This window comes from Danio rerio, chromosome 6 (assembly GCF_049306965.1).
Source record: "Danio rerio strain Tuebingen ecotype United States chromosome 6, GRCz12tu, whole genome shotgun sequence".
NCBI classification, from domain to species: Eukaryota; Metazoa; Chordata; class Actinopteri; order Cypriniformes; family Danionidae; genus Danio; species Danio rerio.
Window position 1 is genome coordinate 17,142,577 of NC_133181.1, and position 18,734 is coordinate 17,161,310.

At 35.9% G+C, this 18,734-nt stretch overlaps 1 protein-coding gene across 11 annotated transcripts in view; it reads right to left on the reverse strand.

Moving 5' to 3' along the window:
• agap1 (ArfGAP with GTPase domain, ankyrin repeat and PH domain 1) overlaps positions 1-18,734 on the reverse strand; it is a 348,474-nt gene that overhangs the window by 78,697 nt on the left and 251,043 nt on the right. For all 11 annotated transcript variants that reach the window (XR_012407727.1, XR_012407728.1, XR_012407726.1 and 8 more), the window contains 2 exons: positions 11,074-11,178; positions 4,986-5,151 (listed from right to left, as the gene is read on the reverse strand). Coding sequence is in view for 8 of the 11 variants with exons in the window: in XM_001921491.9 (XP_001921526.3) it covers positions 4,986-5,151; positions 11,074-11,178 (271 nt within the window). In the remaining 3 variants the exon portion in view is untranslated. The remainder of the gene's footprint in view (positions 1-4,985; positions 5,152-11,073; positions 11,179-18,734) is intronic.

The following is an 18,734-nucleotide window of genomic DNA, read 5'->3' on the forward strand; positions in this document are numbered from 1 at the left end:
TGTACTTTTTATTAAATAAATGCAGCCTTGATAAGCAGGAGAAGCTTATTTTAAAACATATAAAAATCGTACGGACCCCAAACTTTTGACCGGTAGTGTATGTATTTGCTGAAACATTCTTTTTAACAATCTAAACGACTTTATATAGCAGGTATAGAGAGATGGCTTAAGGAGATGGCAATAAAGATGTCACTGGAGAAAAATAACATTATTAAAGAGTTTTTATTATTTACAATATTAAAGATTCTAGAAATCCTTTTGCTTTTTTAGAAAAGAAAATAATGTGGATACACTTAATGAAATAATAAAAGATATGAAGGTGATAATGGTGGATATGTTTTGTAATAAGAAGCCCTTATTTATTTATTTTTTAATTATATTCTATTTTAATGTAGTTTTTGTGTGTGTGTTTGTTTTTGCATTTCTATATGGGTACTTGTGTATACGCAGTTATAAATTAGTTTTTCCCGTTGTATATTTTTCTTTTGTAATCTGTTGACTTTTGCATATGAATGTGTGAGAACATTTATGCTGTATGTTTGTGGTTTGTGGCTTTACAGCTATTCTTCTAAAGATTTAAAAAGGATTCTGCAAATGTAATTTTTTTTTCTTGATCCATTTTTTTCATTGTAATAAAAATCTTTAGCTGCATCCCAAATGGCACACTTTACACTATGCACTAAGTACTTATGCACTTACACAAACAACAGCAAATTATATGAATGTAGTGTTGTCCCAAATAATACACTTTTTTTTTTTATACAAAAAAAGTAATTCAAACCGCTTCCCTGATGACGTTTGACTATTGCCAAATTAGAAAAGTAACTTACAAATTCTCAAATAATACCTGCCATGATTATAACCACATTTACTTTCAGGAGGTGGTATAATCACTCTCGTAAGAGAATTTTATTTTCACAATCCAAAATAAATAAAGTGATCCAACATCAGTGCACGAAAGCTCCGTCCTTTCCACTACATGAGCAAAGCTGCAGTCGCAGTGCGTGAAGTGTCCAACATTCCACACACTTCATTTTAACAGTACAATAAGTGATTCCTCGGGTATTTAAAGTGCAATTATTCTTTTTAGGATAAAAGGAATATTTCAGTGTGAATGCACTACTTACACTATTTATACTACAAAATGGCGTAGAATAGTACATAAGCATGCGATTTGTGAGGCACCTTCTGTCTCATAACAGAAAACAATGGGCTTTGGGTTTTACCCAAAAATGATGTTTTACTACAGCTGTACTAAAATCTGTCACAGGGGCAGTACATTTTAAAACTGTACACTTTTATACCATACAGGTGGAAAATAATACCTCTAGGGTACACTTTTGTACCTTTAAGCTTAACGTTTATACCTTTAAGGCATGGGTCTCAAACTCTCAAAAGCTCTGCACAGTTTTGCTCCACACCTAGTCAAACACAGCTGATGCAACTAATCAAGGTGTTCGAGACTAAACAACTTGGTTATTTAGATCAGCTGTGTTTGATCAGGGTTGGAACAAAACTGTGCAGAGCTGCGGCCCTCTAGGAATCAAGTTTGAGAGCCATGTTTTAAAGGTATTGTATGCACATTTGCATTTTTTAGGTATTAATATGTACCCTTAAGGAGCTGTTACGTACAAAAAATGTACCTTTAGAAAAGGTACCGTCCCAGTGACAGAGAGTGTACTGGCATCCTCACTATTTAGCAAATGTCCTCAAGTCAGACTTGTTTAGCTTATCTGACAACTTGTACAGCAAACAATTGTGTCCCTCATGGTTTAAAATGATATATGGATATTATTCTAATCACAGGGTTTATTTTAAATATTTACCTCCTTTTTGGTTGGTTGATTAGACAGACAGACAGACAGACAGACAGACAGACAGACAGACAGACAGACAGACATTATAGCAAATACACTAATGTAAATATTATCCAGATTGCTTTTTGAGAATCGAGCATTATTAAACGCTTATGATTGGTAACGGGCTCAACAGAAAAGGCTGCGATTGTTGTTTAGTTAGTTAGTTAGTTAGTGTTTGAAGACCAAAAAACTATTTTAAATTAATAAATATATGCATAGAAACTTATATAGAAGTAGATAGTACATAAGAACAGATATGTAAATTAGTATTAAGAAAGGCAAAGCAACGGAAGTCTTTTTTTTTTTATAAAATAAAATAAAATAGAATAGAAATTAAAACAGAAAGTGTTAGTGTTTTGCTGCGTTCACACTAGATGCGGATGAAGCATCAAGTGCGAGTGATTTACATGTTAAGTCAATGCAAAGATGCAAGCAGACATCCTGCAGCCGCGAATGAGGCAGCACGAATGACGAGATTCAGTGAATGATTCGGCACAAGTAGAGGGATTGCACGTTTTATTTTTATTTTTGCCAATTTTCCAGCTTTCATCCCATTTGCCATACCTAATACACACTGAATTATTAAGAGCTTTTATTCAACAATGGTGAGCAAAATATAAATAACACTCAATGATACCACATTATAAAAATCAGCAGTCGGGAAAAAGAAAAGGTTCAGTAAATATTTCTTTTTCTGGTGTTGAATATGTTGTTGCAAAAAGGTGTACCCACGGGCCTCCACTGGCCCGTTACAAACTCCACTGAATGAAATGTCATGACTCAATTTAATCTCCATTGTAGCGGATAAATCAGACGCAGCACCTTTGGGTAAATGGCAAAAAGCTGATCGTACTACTGGAGAGGCCTGATAAACTACATTTTTACATCGGTGGCTGTCTGGAGGAAAATAAACACTATGTATGTATGAGGGCAGAGAAGGGTCTACGCGCACACACACACATGGCACAAGAACAGCAGTGTGTGAAGCAATGCTATAATGGATTCGTATTCGTGTATAATTAGAGCGTTTGCAAAAAGACATGTTAAGACCAAAGGAATAAGAGGTGCATGTGATCACACCGCTGCCTGAGCCCTACAGTCAAATCCTCCACTTACAAAAGCCTTCACTGCTTTCCCACTGTGAATTATCTCTCTTTTCTCCTCTACCACTGCCCCCCTCTTTCCCTCTTTCTCTCTCATTAGTGTTCATTTCGGACTTGCCTGACTGGAGAACGAGCGCTGATTGCATTAATATTCATGACAATAATTAGTACATGTATTATGGGTCACTGAATATTCATGCTATTAGTTTGGTCCTCCTGCTGGTGTGTGTGTGAATGTGTGTATTTATGTGTCTGAAAAGGGGTCTTTAACACTCCTTGGGGGGCTTAAGGATTGTTGATCCAATAAGTGTTATACGAATAACTAAACAATAACTTAATTGTTTAACTCACTACTAATGAAGAACGCAAACTTGGCCCATTATACAGATATTAGGACACATCAATTTGTTTCTAGAATATAATTTTTTCTTAAAAAACAAACAAACAAAAAAAACTACATGACAGAGACAGACAGAGAAACAGATAGTTAGTTAAACAGACAGACAGACAGACAGACAGACAGACAGACAGACAGACAGACAGACAGACAGACAGACAGACAGACAGACAGACAGACAGGCAGACAGACAGACAGACAGACAGACAGACAGACAGACAGACAGACAGACAGACAGACAGACAGACAGACAGACAGACAGACAGACAGACAGATAGATAGATAGATAGATAGATAGATAGATAGATAGATAGATAGATAGATAGATAGATAGATAATTAATTAGATTAATAAATTGATAGACAGATAGACATAGATCAATTGATCAATCGATAGTTAGTTAGTTATTCATATTGATAGACAGATAGAATGTTTGTTCAGTTGTTTAATCAATGGATAGATGGATGGATGGATGGATGGATAGATAGTTTGATAGTTAGATTGATAGATAGATAGTTTGTTAGTTAGTTAGATTGATAGATAGACAGACCGATTAATTGATCGATCGATAGTTAGTGAGTTAGTTAGTTAATAAGTTAGTTACATAGTTAGACAGATAGATAGACAGATAGATTGTTCATTTGTTTGTTCATTTATTCGTTTGTTCGATCGCTCAATTGATCATTCGATAGACAGTTAGTTAGTTAGTTAGTTAGTTAGTTAGTTAGTTAGTTCGATAGATGGATAGATAGATGGATGGATGGATGGATGGATGGATGGATGGATGGATGGATGGATGGATGGATGGACCCACGGGCGGGCGGACAGACGGATAGATAGATAGTTAGTTAGATTGATACACAGATAGATTGATAGTTAGATAGATGGTTACTTAGATGGTTAATTAGTTAGTTAGATTGATAGACAGATAGATTGACAGACAGACTTTTCGATATATAGATAATTAGTAAGATGGATAAACAGATAGATAGATAAATTGATCAATCGATAGTTAGTTATTCATATTGATAGACAGATAGAATGTTTGTTCGATCGATAGATGGATGGTTGGATGGATAGATGGATGGATGGATGGATGGATGGGTGCATGGATAAATAGTTTGACAGTTAGTTTGATAGTTAGTTCGTTAGTTAGTTAGATTGATAGACAGACAGACCGATTAACTGATCGATCAATAGTTAGTTATTTAATAAGTTAGTTACATGGTTAGACAGATAGACAGATAGATTGTTCATTTGTTTGTTCATTCATTCGTTTGTTCGATCGCTCGATTGATCGTTCTATAGACAGTTAGTTAGTTAGTTAGTGTTGGAAGACCAAGAACCAATTTTAAATGAATAAATATATGCATAAAAACTTATACAAACAGATAAGACACAAGAACAGATATGTCAATTAGTATTCAGAAAGGCAAAGTAATAAAAGTTTTTTTTTAATAAACTATATTATAGGAAATAAAATAAAGGTTTTATGACCTAATGACAAATATGTTTTTTATACATTAACAATAAAATTAAAAACAAATAGCAAATCTAAAACCAAAACAAAAACGTTACATAGATGACAAAACCCCCCCCACCCCCCAGAAAGCATCATTATATTACCTGGTGCCTGTCCAAGCTGCATGTTGCTCATGTCCTTGGTCAGGCCATTGGTTTTGGGACTGGGAGCAGCGCATGTTGAGATGGCCCTTGGAGGCCTTTTCCCTGGAACCTTCACTGTGGTCCGAAGCAGGTCAATCTCCTTCCCGTGAACGTTCTGCATATAATCCTACAGTACAAATGACAAAAGCATTACACACACGCATTCGACACTTTAGATGAAAAGTGTCAACTAAATTCATCTTGTCAGCACACAGTTAATTTGGCCCACCCCCAGGAGGTAAAGAAATCGATATGAATTTATTTGATATTCACATTGAATCCGTGCACCTTCATATCAGCCTTTTAGAGCAAACATAAAAAAATCTCCCTCTTTTTCCTTTTCCGTGAATCGCAGCATGCCATCGCAGCATGTGTTTGGATTCTCACGGCGTTGTCTGGATTTCCGCGCGTGGCTTTGCTTGCGTTGATGATGAAAGTTACTCAATGCTAATAGGGATGCAATTACCAGCCGCAAGCTGTTGGCCCGCCACTCCTGAAGGGCTCTCCTGTGGCTTGTTAAACCGTGTTGAGAGCTCTTGGCTTTGAATTGCCCTTTTGTTGGCCTCTAGTGAGGGATGGACACGTTTCTGCTCTTGCTGTAAATTGCTCGGAACAGCACACATACACAGAGAAGCTCGGGCCTTTGTGTGATTTGATTGGCACTCAGCTGATGTATGGCAGTTCCGGGTGCTGCGCTTTCCCTCTCAAAGCATTGCCCCTGCTCATTAAGGCCAAAGACTCCACGTATCGGCTCTATTGAAGAACATATGTTACTGTGTTTCATGAAGGACGTACGCTCCAGGGACCGGTCCATATGTAACTCTTGATTTAAAATAAAGGACGGGCAAACCACTTGAGGGATTTCGTTGAGGGAGTTGGAGTACTCAAACGCGAACAGTTGATGAAAAGATCATCGTCTGGCCACTTCGGTGGCAGATGTGAATTTAACATTGACGAATCTTTCAAACCTCATTGTGCCAAAGCATAATCATGGAAGCTTTAACTAAAAAGGTGCGATTTAATCAACAGGGAATAGCTATGTACCTAAAATAAATGACAAAGTTGTGACGTGGTTGTAACAGATGTGCGTTATTTGAGATTTTTTTTTTTCTCTTACTAATTGGGTTGCATCTATTGCCATCCACTTAATCAGCCGCATTAATGTGATTTCTTTTTCACATAGTTGAGCAATTAGGAGCCCTGATTGAGTTTCATCCTATTAGCCTCTGCAAACACTGTAATTGATGCCTGTGTAGCAGACACCTGCTGATGAGAGGAACCTGTTCACTGTCAAAAGAAGGAGGGGGACTGTATATGACGATGCACACTTCCTCTAATTCGCCCAGATGAGGATGTTAATTAGGGAATTAATTTGTGCAAGTTAAAATGACGTCTACAGGAATTATGGACACAATGCTTTCTGTTTTGCGTCAAGCCACTGAGATAGAAAAAAGTTATAGGCTAGATTTAATGTATCAGAAGGGCAGTTAAAATCAGGAGGGTTGAACATTTTATATATATATATATATATATATATATATATATATAAAGAAAAATAAGAAGGATAAAAGAAAGCTAGATAATATTTAAATACATGGAATTTTTATTATAGAAAACATATATAAATAGTAGTAACCAGCACGGTGTGAATCTGCTTTTACACTGGACGTAGAAAGCGCTGCACTATGAAACCCATTAATTTTAATTGCTTGCAGTACGCAAGGGTGGTTTGTTGGGGTGTCAAATAAAGCGCAGGTGTAGTGGAATGCATCATCAACTAGTTTATATGCACATGCTGCATTCAAAGTTAAAAACAGCTTGATATTTCACTCACGTACACATATATTTATCTATGCATGAACCACACTTTTCCACAGGAAATGCAAAGTCTGCTCAAATAACTCTGCGACAGGACATTTATTTGTATTATACTTGTTCTTGCTGCTTGCAATAGAGCTACAGTGCTGTCATAGGGGATGCTGGTAAAATGACGCCTCTTGACTTTATTGTCAATAACGTTTTACTGTAAAAAAAATGTGGCTATTTTATTACAAAATTATTTTATATTATTTAATCAAATTAAAAATCATTTTTACATAAGAAAATTTTTTTTTTAAAAAGACTAAATAATCCAAGGGCAGTTTCATTCAGTGAACCACCTTATTCATACTAGTATTGACTTTGTAGCTGTCTGTCGCTCTGGGTGGCGACCTACTTCAAACTGAGGTCTGTGTAGATCTACAGCACCAACACAACCGGCCTCTGAGTGAGCTGAGAGAGGAACACATGAGCTCTACCGGTGCTCCTATTGGCTGTCGCTCAAAAAAGTCGCTCTTGATTTGCATGAAGTTGAAGGATTCTCAACTTTGTCGAGCCGCTCGAAACGCCCACCAACAGCCGCTGACACTTGCGGAGACGGAGGTCACCGGAAGTCGCTCACTCTCTGTTGAAATGAACAGTCATTTGTCGCTTCGCCACTGCAAATCGTTCATAATGTGAATGAGGCTTAAAGCTGCCATGTAGTTAAGGTCAAAGCACATGATCTGCACAGTGCAACTAGTCGACGTCAATCAAAAAGCAACACAGCAAAGAATTAAAGTTGACAAGTCGGTGCAACCCCTAGTTTATACTGTTATTGTTTTAGATCGGTTCATGTTTCCCATTTTCACAAACAATTATTTTCATGACAAATTGTATACTATACCAAAGTCAGCAACCCGGGGGTGTTAAAGACTGTACAAAAAAGTTGAGGACCGGGGAAGGGGGGTAAACTTACTGGAGTTTTCCGGGATAAATAACAAAATGTCAGGGTAGTGGGAAATGGGTATGAAATACGGGATACGCCCGGGAAAAACGGGAGTTTTGGCAGGTATGCTTATCTGTAATTTAGAACGAGTCCCAAAAAATGCTTGAACTTTGTGCATATTGTAGAACTGACTAGTTGCTATCTATCCATGTCGTCATTTTCCTATTTAATCTGTGGTCTCCAACAGTGTTTGCGTAATCACTCTGAGATTGGTTAATGGTAACAATAAGGTCTAAACGCACTCCAAAAAAATCTAGACATGCAAAACAACCAATAAAAGATGGCAATTTCCATTGATGTGTGGGCAAACACGTCGTCTGAGCTGGTGATTATGACAAGCCATTACAGCGTTATATTACACATCAACAGCGTCAGCCGTGTGCAAATAGATGAGCCGGTAATTAAGGACAAGACTGTCTTCAGACACCATGCTGAGGCAGACACAATAATCTGGTAAACGTCAGTGAAAAGGATATATAAAAACAAGAGGATATTACAGTGATGTTGAACTGGGAAAAAAACATTAATAGTGCAGGATTAAACTGATGATAAGGAAGGCAAATACAATACCCGTTAGGGCTGCACAATATATTGCTTCAGCATCGATATCGCAATGTGATCATTCGCAATAGTCACATCGCAGAATATGCAATGTTGAGTCTGGATTGTATTTGGTCATTTGCATGTCTTTTTTTTTAAGGGATGAGGACTTTAAAAGCATTCAGGCATAAGAATTTATACTGTACCTTTGAATAATGAATAACAATAAATGTTATTTAATTGTTTATAGAACGATGACACAGTGCACAGTGTTGCGGAAAGTTACTTTTGAAAGTAGTGCATTACAATCATGAGTTACTCCCTCAAAAAAGTAATTAATTGCGCTACTGGGTTACTTTTTATGAAAAATAATGTGCTATATTACTTTTGAGTTACTTTTCCTTACTTGGCTAAGGTTTGATCTCTTTCATGACTTGCAGGTGTTTTTTCAACTTTTTTATAGAAAAACTCAGTATTTAACAACCACCTAAATAACCTACACATTAATTTTCCTTTAAAAAATGTAGGATAAAATTATATTTTGAGAACTTTCTAAGCCCAGAGCTATACATGTTGTATAAAAACATTAATAAAAGCATGTAAATTAATGTGTTTGCTACTTTTGAATGTTTTGGATTATTATTTCGGTAAATTCACTGTCCACTGAGCTAAAGACTGCAATAAAGCCTAAAAGTACTAAGATGAAATAATTTATATCAAGACAAAAACAGATTTTAAACCTTTAAAATGTTTAATAACAAAATGAACAGTAAGACGATAAAAACAAATCAAAATCAAAATAAACCTTTGAATTTTAGAAATTGAATACATTTTTAGACATATGAAATGCTTTATTACAAAACGTAGTCGCTTCTACAGTGACGTTAGACAAAGGCTGCACCTCCTTAACAATAAAAGCAAAAACTATTTTTTTTTTTTTTTTGTCAATTTAATTGTTTTACCTGGAGAATGTGAACTGATGTCAATCATAGCTGGACGTGGGGTGCGGGTGTAGTGCTTCTTGTTTTGTTTGGTTTTCTTTTCGATGTCGTGTTTCTCGCAGTTGTCAAGAGTTTAACTTTCACATATTCTACACTTAATGACAATCCAATTATTTTCTTCGATAAATTCAAAATAACAAAAATCCACAGCAAAAATGATAAGTCTCCGGCCTGCCGTTATTTCTGTTTTTAACTGTCTGTAGTGATGACGGGCGATTCACGAATGAATCGTTTGTTTTAACCAGAACCAGTCGAATCAGTTCATTAAATTGAGTTGTTGTGAAACGGTTTGTGTCTTCAGTAAGTACTAACATACTGGATACCCCCTCTGATAGAAATAAACCCATATCCTGAGTTATTCAGTAACTAAAACAGTACACAGACTCATCAGCTATGAAAAAAGAGACATGATGATGAGTGCGAGGTGACTGTCTGTTCCCTCACAGCACACTTCCCTCACTGAGTGTGTGTTTTAATCTGACTAAGGTCATTTTTATTCAACAATATATTTTGTAAAAGCCAATTAAGCAAGGTAAAAAGTAATTTGCGTAACATTTTTTAAAAACTAACTGAAATAATATTACTTATTTTAAGTAATACATTACTTTATTCGTTACTTTGGAAAAGTAATATTATAATGTAACGTTTGTAATGTTTATAACACATTACCTTCAACACTGACTATGCAGTGTTGTTAAACATTTGATTATTTAATTAATGTATATACCTGAATACTGTTAGACTACTTGGGAAAACAATAAAACAGTTTATTTAGTTCATCTTTTTACTCATTGTATTTATCTTTGCTTGAACCTCGCATTCATTATATTTTATGAAAATGCACTCCTCTACAGAATCATAATCATCCCAGTCAATCAAAAATGATCAATTCTTTCCAAAACACTTATTCAAGTCATCCAGTGAAATTATATTCATATCGCAACATATATAGCAGAAAAAAAAACATTGCAACGTTAGATTTTTCCGATTTCGTGCAATCCTAATACCAGTGTACTCACCGAGAGTTAGGTCAGGGTATATGCAGGAATCCTTAAGGTCATTTCAATACCTTTTTAAGACTTTTTAAAGACCTTCTCAGAATATTTTAATACCTTATCGTCACTACTACCTTAATAAACAGGTGTTAATAAACAGTTGTAGTTAAATAAACCAATGGAGCACAACCATGCAACTAAACTCAAATAAGCTTAGAAGACACAAAGCTTGAAATAATAAATTAAGCGGTTGTTTTCAGCGACAGGTTTCAGCCACTTTTTAAACTCGTCGTTCTCCAACCAGGAGAAACTTACAACATACAAACTTACATTTTCCAATTTTGCTCTCTGTTTTGCTCTATGGTTTCCCTACATGTGGAGAGTGTCACATCACCTTCCAGCGTTTGTCGCAAATTACATGACATCACCTGGACAAAGGAGCTTGGCCGGACACGCCCCGGCCCAAACCAATCGCGTGGATCAAGCACGCCGTTGTTAATATTAGGAGAAAAACAAATATATATTTATGCTTTTCTGGACAACGCTTGAACAAAATTTAAGACCTCGTAAAGACGCGATTAAGACTTTTAAATATCTTTTAAGGGCCTTAATTTTGTCATAATTGATTTATCATCATACTTTTTAAGACCTTGCGGACACTCTGTAGGCAAACGTGTGTGTATGAGTATGTATGTATTGATACTCACATGCAGACTGGGATGATACGTGAGGACTCCGTTGTCACAAAGTGTGACGTATTTCTTCTTCCACTCTTTGTTCAGTGACTTGCCACTTCTTTTCAGCAACATGCCCTGATACACAAAGACAGAGAAAGACAGTTCATTAGCCAAAATCATCCAATAATTATTGTGAAAAACACTGGCCTGAAAAATAGTCTGTGAGAGAAGGCTAAAACTATCATTTCTTCCAAAATTCACACTGAAAAAAAAAATCAATACACTTAATTATAATAGACTCAAGTGGATATACAGTTTATTCACACACTTTGAGAGGAAGAGCTAGAGAAAAAAAAAACACTGTGAGCTACAAATGCAAATTCCTCTTGGAGTGTTAGCGAGCACATTAGCACTATGACACGAGCACTAACCTTCCTCTCCTACGCACATCAGTGGCGGCTGACTGCCCGTTTAAGGGTCCGGCCGCCCACACCTCATTTCAGCCAAATTCATTAGGCAAGAAGGGAATAAAACTGTCCGCTGATTAGCAATTACGCTGCTGCGGCGGCGTGTCACTTCGCTGGACTTGTTAAACATTAACGTGCAGACAGGACGGATAATAATAGATTTCTTGCTCTGGCTGCCACGAAGCGTGTAACACCAGAGCCGACAAGTTTCTGTCACTCTCTGCCCATTTCTCTTTGTCTTGTTTTTTTTTTTTGTTCAGTCACTCCACAGCCTGCATTTTCATTAAAAAAAATGCCACAATCCCTAACTGTCACACACCGTTAAACTGGCCTAATTATGTGGTAATTGGTATCTAAACACAGTCTGAAGGGGGGAAATGATGTACAGACTTAAAGCTGAAAACCTGTAAATAAACGATCAACACAAAATATACAAGACTTAATAACTCAAAGCAGAGAATAACATGGTATTAGACTGAATGCAGATTTTCAAAAATACCAATTTTAGTCTATATTCAGACTCCGACTCAACTTTATTAGACTGAAATCTGTTTTTACGCTTCATTTTGAATTGAAAAGTTAATTAAAATACATCAACATTTATATACAGTTGAAGTCAAAATTATTAGCTCTTCTGAATTATTAGCCTCATGAATATTTTTTCCCTAATTTCTGTTTAATGGAGATATTTTTTCAAAACATTTTTAATAGTTTTAATACCTAATTTCTAATAATTGATTTCTCTTATCTTTGCTATGATGACAATACATAAAGTTTTACTAGATATTTTTCATGACACCAGTATTCAGCTTAAAGTCACATTTAAAGGTCTTTACTAGGGTAAATAGGCAAGACGTTGTATAACATTGTATAAAATGTTTGTTAAAAAAAATGCAAAACTGATTTTTTTGCCGAAATCAAACAAAAAAGACTTTCTCCAAAAGAGAAAATATTATCAGAATTATTATTCTTCCTCTGTTAAACATCATTTGGGAAATATTTGAAAAAGGAAAAATTAAAACCACAGAAGGGATAATCATTTTGACATCAACTATACTGTACTTATTAGAGATGCTCCGATCAACCGGCCAGAGATCTGTATAGGCTAATAATCACATTTAATAACCTGATTGGTACGCGCTGATCTGGCCAATCTCATGAACCGATCACAAGTGTTTGTGTTAGTAGGGGATGAGCAAAAATATTTGAATGACCTTGCATGTATTTAGGCCTTCTTACAGAGAGAACTGAATGAAAATCTGTGTTTTTGACAATATTGCAAGTTCACTAAAACCTGGTTGTTAATATTACATAAAACATTTTTTTAACAGGAATATTTAATGATATAACTGCTTGTAATAAACTTATTTTAATAAACAGGCATGTTTCCTTACGTAAAGAAGGAATGGATTGACAGGTGTGCATTTTAACTTCTTATGCACCAAATTTGCGCTACTAACTTTTGCTACATCAGCAATGTTTCCATCTAAAAATGCAAATGAACTTTATGCGCAAAACTGTAATATCGAATAAAAGACGTGCAAATAAAGCAGCGTTTCCATCCAATGAATCAAAGCGAACAAAATCGTCACTTCCTGATTAACTGGTGCCAAATATCAACAGTAAAAACGTAATTTGCTGCAGTAAAAGAAGCTGCATCAATCTTTTCTTCATCTAATAAATGACTTGCACCTCAGAAGGCAATCCTGACACACAGTGAATGCGTGGTGGCGTTTGAAGGTGTCAGATGCGGAGCACAGACGCTCTTGATTCTGGAGGTGATTTATAAAATAGAACACTAATGCTGAAATGGTTAAGGCGTTTTAGAAGGACCAAAACAACATTTCAGATGTTTTACAATGCGCTCAGCCTGCTGGTTTATCCATTCGCACACATTTTCATCATTACATGATCTCTTATCACAAAATCACATGACCTTTTTAAATAAGCATACTGAAATACGTGCAGTTAAAATGTTTCCATCGTAGTTTATGCACATCTTTATGAATAAAAAGTTTATCCTACTCAGTTATGCTCATACGTTTTTTATGCGCATTTTCACAATTTATGCACATCTTGGCATTTTGATTAACCGTTTTTTTTAATGCACATATCCAAAATGCACATACTGTACATATAGGTGGATGGAAACTGTTGGGAAAAAGGAATAGATTTTTCTTTTTTAGTCTCTTTTTCTTTTCATCAAACAATTATTTGTATTGGTCATGTAAGGGTCATATATTAACTGACTTTCTACTGTTGTGTGTGGACTGCTGTGCATACTAATTAGCATTTTTGCAGAAGTAGATACATTCTGGTCTAAAATTAAATTCAGCTCTGCAGAAACTTCCTGTCTGAAGAAAGGTGTTAAAACAAAACACAAATGTCTTATGCTTTTTTTGTTGTGCAGAAAATTCATAGTAAAAGAGGACTCATGTCTGGGGTGCGGCCAATGGAGGACTGGACAATGTTTGACAAATGATGAATTTCACTAAACTCCAATAAAATCCAATAAATTGTTACAATTTTTGACATTGAAATAAAATCTCTATGATATTTTCTTAAACTTGCGTGGAATCAATTAAATATTCCAATAAAACATAGCTAATGAGACTAGTGGAATTTTTCTTTCATCATTTGCAATGTTTCCAAATTGTAATTTTTCTTACCAATTTGCTATTTTTTTAATCTGCTTTATCTATTTACTGAAAAGCTGCTTCTGCAATAATACGTTCACACCTAAGTGGCTATAAGGTACATGTTTAAGTGATTATAAGCAACATCCTCAATTTGTTCTCCGAGGTAAGGTGAGATCTCCACTTAAATATCCTACTTAGAGGGAAAATGTGCTGTAGGCATTTTCAAGCATCAGAATCAGTACTTGCAATTGGCCTATCACCATGACAAGAAATTGGTACTCTGTATCTGCTAAAAAAAACGTTTAACGTTTGTTAAATTTAAGTTACATTGTATTTACATGCCAACAAATTATTAAATTAGAAGTAGACTGTTAGGTTGGGGTTAGGGTTAGTGTAAGTTGACATGTACTTGCAAATTTCTAATAGTCAGTAAAATGTCTGTTGAAGGAGCAGTATCAGCAGATAATAAGCAGACAGTCTACTTATACTCAAATGGACTAAAATCAAATCTATTTGAGTCTTCAGCTAGTAAAACAGCAAAGCACACGTTTTATTATGATATATTCTAGTATTCATTTTAAATTATCATTCATATATACTGCAGAACTTTACCAAGATCAGTCTGGCCTTTGGTGACACATATGTTTGTTCTAAACTCATCTTGGTTTTTAGATAATGAAGCCTGCCGTGCCTGTTCTGAGATCAGTCTGGCCCCCGGGTGGTGGAGCTCTATGTGTGGAAGGACATTCCCTCGGGTCAGTCCGCACATCTGTACACCCCGGACCCAGCATTCAAGACGAGAGTAGAGGGTAGAACAACAATGTGCTCTCCTGCTGTGTGCTAAACACAAGTTGACGAGCTTTTTAATTCACTAACAAGGGTGCAGCCGCTAGCAGCCCATCTGTCACAAAGGGTGAATATCCATTACTTCATTAACTAAGACTGTGCGCTTGCATACGCATGTGTGCTAGGGGAAAAAAAGAGGAAGAAAGAAAGAGGGAGGAAGAAAGGAAATGGACAGATTGAAAGACAGAAAAAGGAGATGATGTTTTAATGACGGTGTAAGCGTGAGGTCTCGGCAGGCATGTTGTGTTGGGCAGGTAGCTCTTATGTCTTCTGCCTGGCTCTGGTTTTGGATGGAGGTATATTAATTTAGCACATCCATCGGGAAGATGACAAGCGATCATTCAGCGGGAGAGGCTAATTGAACACCACGTCACTTCTCTGATGGGAGTAATCGCTCATTATTTAAGGACCGGGCTGGTGACACCCTGCTTGCCACTATTTTACCCTCCCATGGCTGACAACCTGCAAGGTCTTGTAATGTTGCAAAACAGGGGCTAAAAGAATAAATCTCACGCAGGCGTTTTCTACTTGCAACAAGCCTGAAAATGGAGCACCTGTGCTTTTTAGTGGAGCACCAATTGAAATTAGGCTAAATCAGCCAATAAAGATCAACACAAGTGCACAAATAAACGCCTGAATGAGAACGATGATAATACCTTTCAGATGATTTCTTAAAGCCTTGTCTGGTTTAGTCATTCTCTTATCGATAGGTAAATTGTGTTAAATTGTGTTATTAGACAATCTGGTTATATCAGCTAACCCTTTATTTTGATGGTCTCCCAATAGACATTTTATTGAGCGTATTCAATGTTCCATGTCAGCTTAGTCTACTTATATTAACACAACAATCGCAACAACTAATACTCAAAAGACTTGCAACTGCAAAGTTACTTGTATTCAGCAATAACTAAGGTTAAACTAAACCTAATTGAGAATAAAGTAAAATAAAAACAAGTTTTAAGACACGTTACTAAAAAATGAAATCATACTAGACAGACTCTATTATAACTAATGATCATTGCTTGAACCAAACAGTTAACAGATTCATGGACAGCTTTCATATTGCCCTATGTCCATGTATCTGTGTACAAGGGAAGTGCATCAAGCAATGATCATTGGAGCAGACATTAAACGGTCTTCAAGAATCCAGACAGTACTGCTCGAAATGCAAGGAATTTTTTGCTTTTCAGTATTAATTTGTGTCAAAGTCTGTTCTTTCCACATACATACTTACTGATTACCAAATGAAACCGTTAAACCACTTAAAAACTATTAAACATTTAAAAAGATTTTAGTGGTTGTTGCTAGGTTTTGTTAGTCTTCTTTAAAACACAATATATGTAGTAGAGTAGCACTGTAAAACTAAAGTTTATTAAGTTAATGTTTTATGCCATTTTAAAAATGTTGATAGTCACATTTTTTACTTTTCAGTATTGATTTGTGTTAAAGTCCATACTTTTGACATCCCAAAATAAACTGTTAAACCATATCAAAACCATTAAACATTTAAAACTGTTTAGTTAGCAGTCTTTTAAAATATTTTAATATATGAAGTAGAGTGTAGCATTGTAAAACTAAAGTTTATCAAGTTAAAGTTTTATGCCATTTTAACATTTATAGTATGTTTAGCACATTGCTAACAGTTGATAGCATGTTTTATCAAAACATGCTATCATTATTACATTTACATTTAAAGTGATAAAACATTATTACATTTAAAGTGATACTACATTTTTAGCATGTATTAGCTTGCAGCAAGTAATGAAACATGTTGCTAACAAGATTTTATTACATGGCTGTCTAGAATACTCGATTTTGATTGGTCAGTCACAACACTTTAAGGTATGTTATTCCAGCCTGATCTCACAAGGAAACAAGTATTGTCAGTTTAGTGTCAAATTTGTACGAATTCATGAGTTCAGTCGTACGAAAATGTGCAAATTTAAAAAGGAGGCGTGGCACCCAAGCCCACCCCTAACTAAGCAAATCATACTAAACTGTACGAATGAGATCGCATAAATTCATAAGAATTAGCCACTAAATTAAAAACTTACAAATTGCAATGAGATCATGTTGGTTGTTCAGAGATAACCACTGCTACTGAAAATAAAATGCAACTGGAACTTTGAATCATCTTGATTAATCAGTGAACAAATTCAAATCCATATACTTACAGTACATCCACATTCAGATCTCTCTGCTATCCATCATGCCACATTTTTAACTGTTTGATGCAGTCTTTTGAATGAATAATATACTGTATAGCTTAGTATATGCTTAACCCAGACAGTATAGTTTCTGTCAGCTTTGTGTTTTTGACTGCTTGACCTCATCTTAGGACTAAATAATGCACAAGTTAGTGTATACTCCATCAGCTGTTTTCGATTCTGTCAGCTTTGCATTGAATGAAGTCATTAACAAACTATTATTGCTCAGAGCAATCTTTTGTGACAAGTAGACATGTAATAAGTGGAATAAAGTACATCCCGTACAGTTGTTTTCGTTTTTGCAGATTGAAGCCCTTCAGTCTTAAAAAATAAATAGGCCGAGATAAGCCTGTTGAGCTTTATTCTGCGATAACAAGTTCCTGGATGTACTTTATACCTTATGTAGCATGCTGATAATGTGTATAGATTGTTTACAAATGCTGCTAACTCGCTTTAACATTGATGCTAGTATTTGAGTATGTTTATGTGAAGAACAATTTAATTATATGAAGAGCCCATATAAAGGAGCGTTGATACAACGGAAAGGTTCAAATACGTCTCAGAAGGAACAACAGCACCTAAGACAAATTTTGGCTTTGAAGGAAAAACAGACTGAGTATCCATTAGTAATAAACTTCCTGAACAAACAAAGGCCTGTAATCTATTACATTAAAAGTGGCCGATGTTCTCTTATCAGTGTGTTATCTTCTTCCTTCAGCACTTCTCATTTCTCCTATTCTTCTACAACAAAAGGAGAGGTTAAGCGGGAGATGAATGCAGGCTGTGGCATGGGTGTGGACAGAGTCAGTATGGCGGACAGGATCCGTCTCCTCTGAGTCCACACCGGACAGCCGCTCAACAAAGGGCTGGGTGTTAGCCCACGCCGGTCTTATTGTTCTTGGGTGCTCCAGAAGAAGGGTGCTAAATTAAGTGTGTCATCCCAACAGTGGCTCGCCTCCGGCCCTGTCACTGTGACTGACTTGTGTACGTGTGTGTGTGTGCGAGGGAAGTGGGGCCACGTGAGTGACATGGCATGAAAGCTGGGGGTCTTGTATCACTGCGGCCATCTGATCTGGCCGGTGCAGGCAGTGAGAGGAGTCGCCACCCAACACCCACAAAAGACATTTATCATTTCACGACAGGAAGCTCTCACGCTGACAAACACACACCTGAATCGAGCCAGAAATGGGAACATCATCAAATACACATTAATCGAGATTATCTATGTTCATAGGGCAGTTATGATAGGTTAAATGAAAACATGGAGGTGGTTGGATATTTAACCTTAGCAAACAGATGTTATAATGTATAGGATACATAATTAAAAAAGCATTTTTTTATTACTATGTTGTGCAACTAATAAGCTGGAATTAAGATGACCCCATAGACCATCATAATTTTGTGTCAGGGTTAATATAAATATTAAATGTAAAAAGCATGTTAAAGTGTTTTTCAGATTAGTGCAAGTCCCCAATAAATGTTATCTTGTTATATAAAATGTATATTTTTTATAAATACCATATACACTTAAC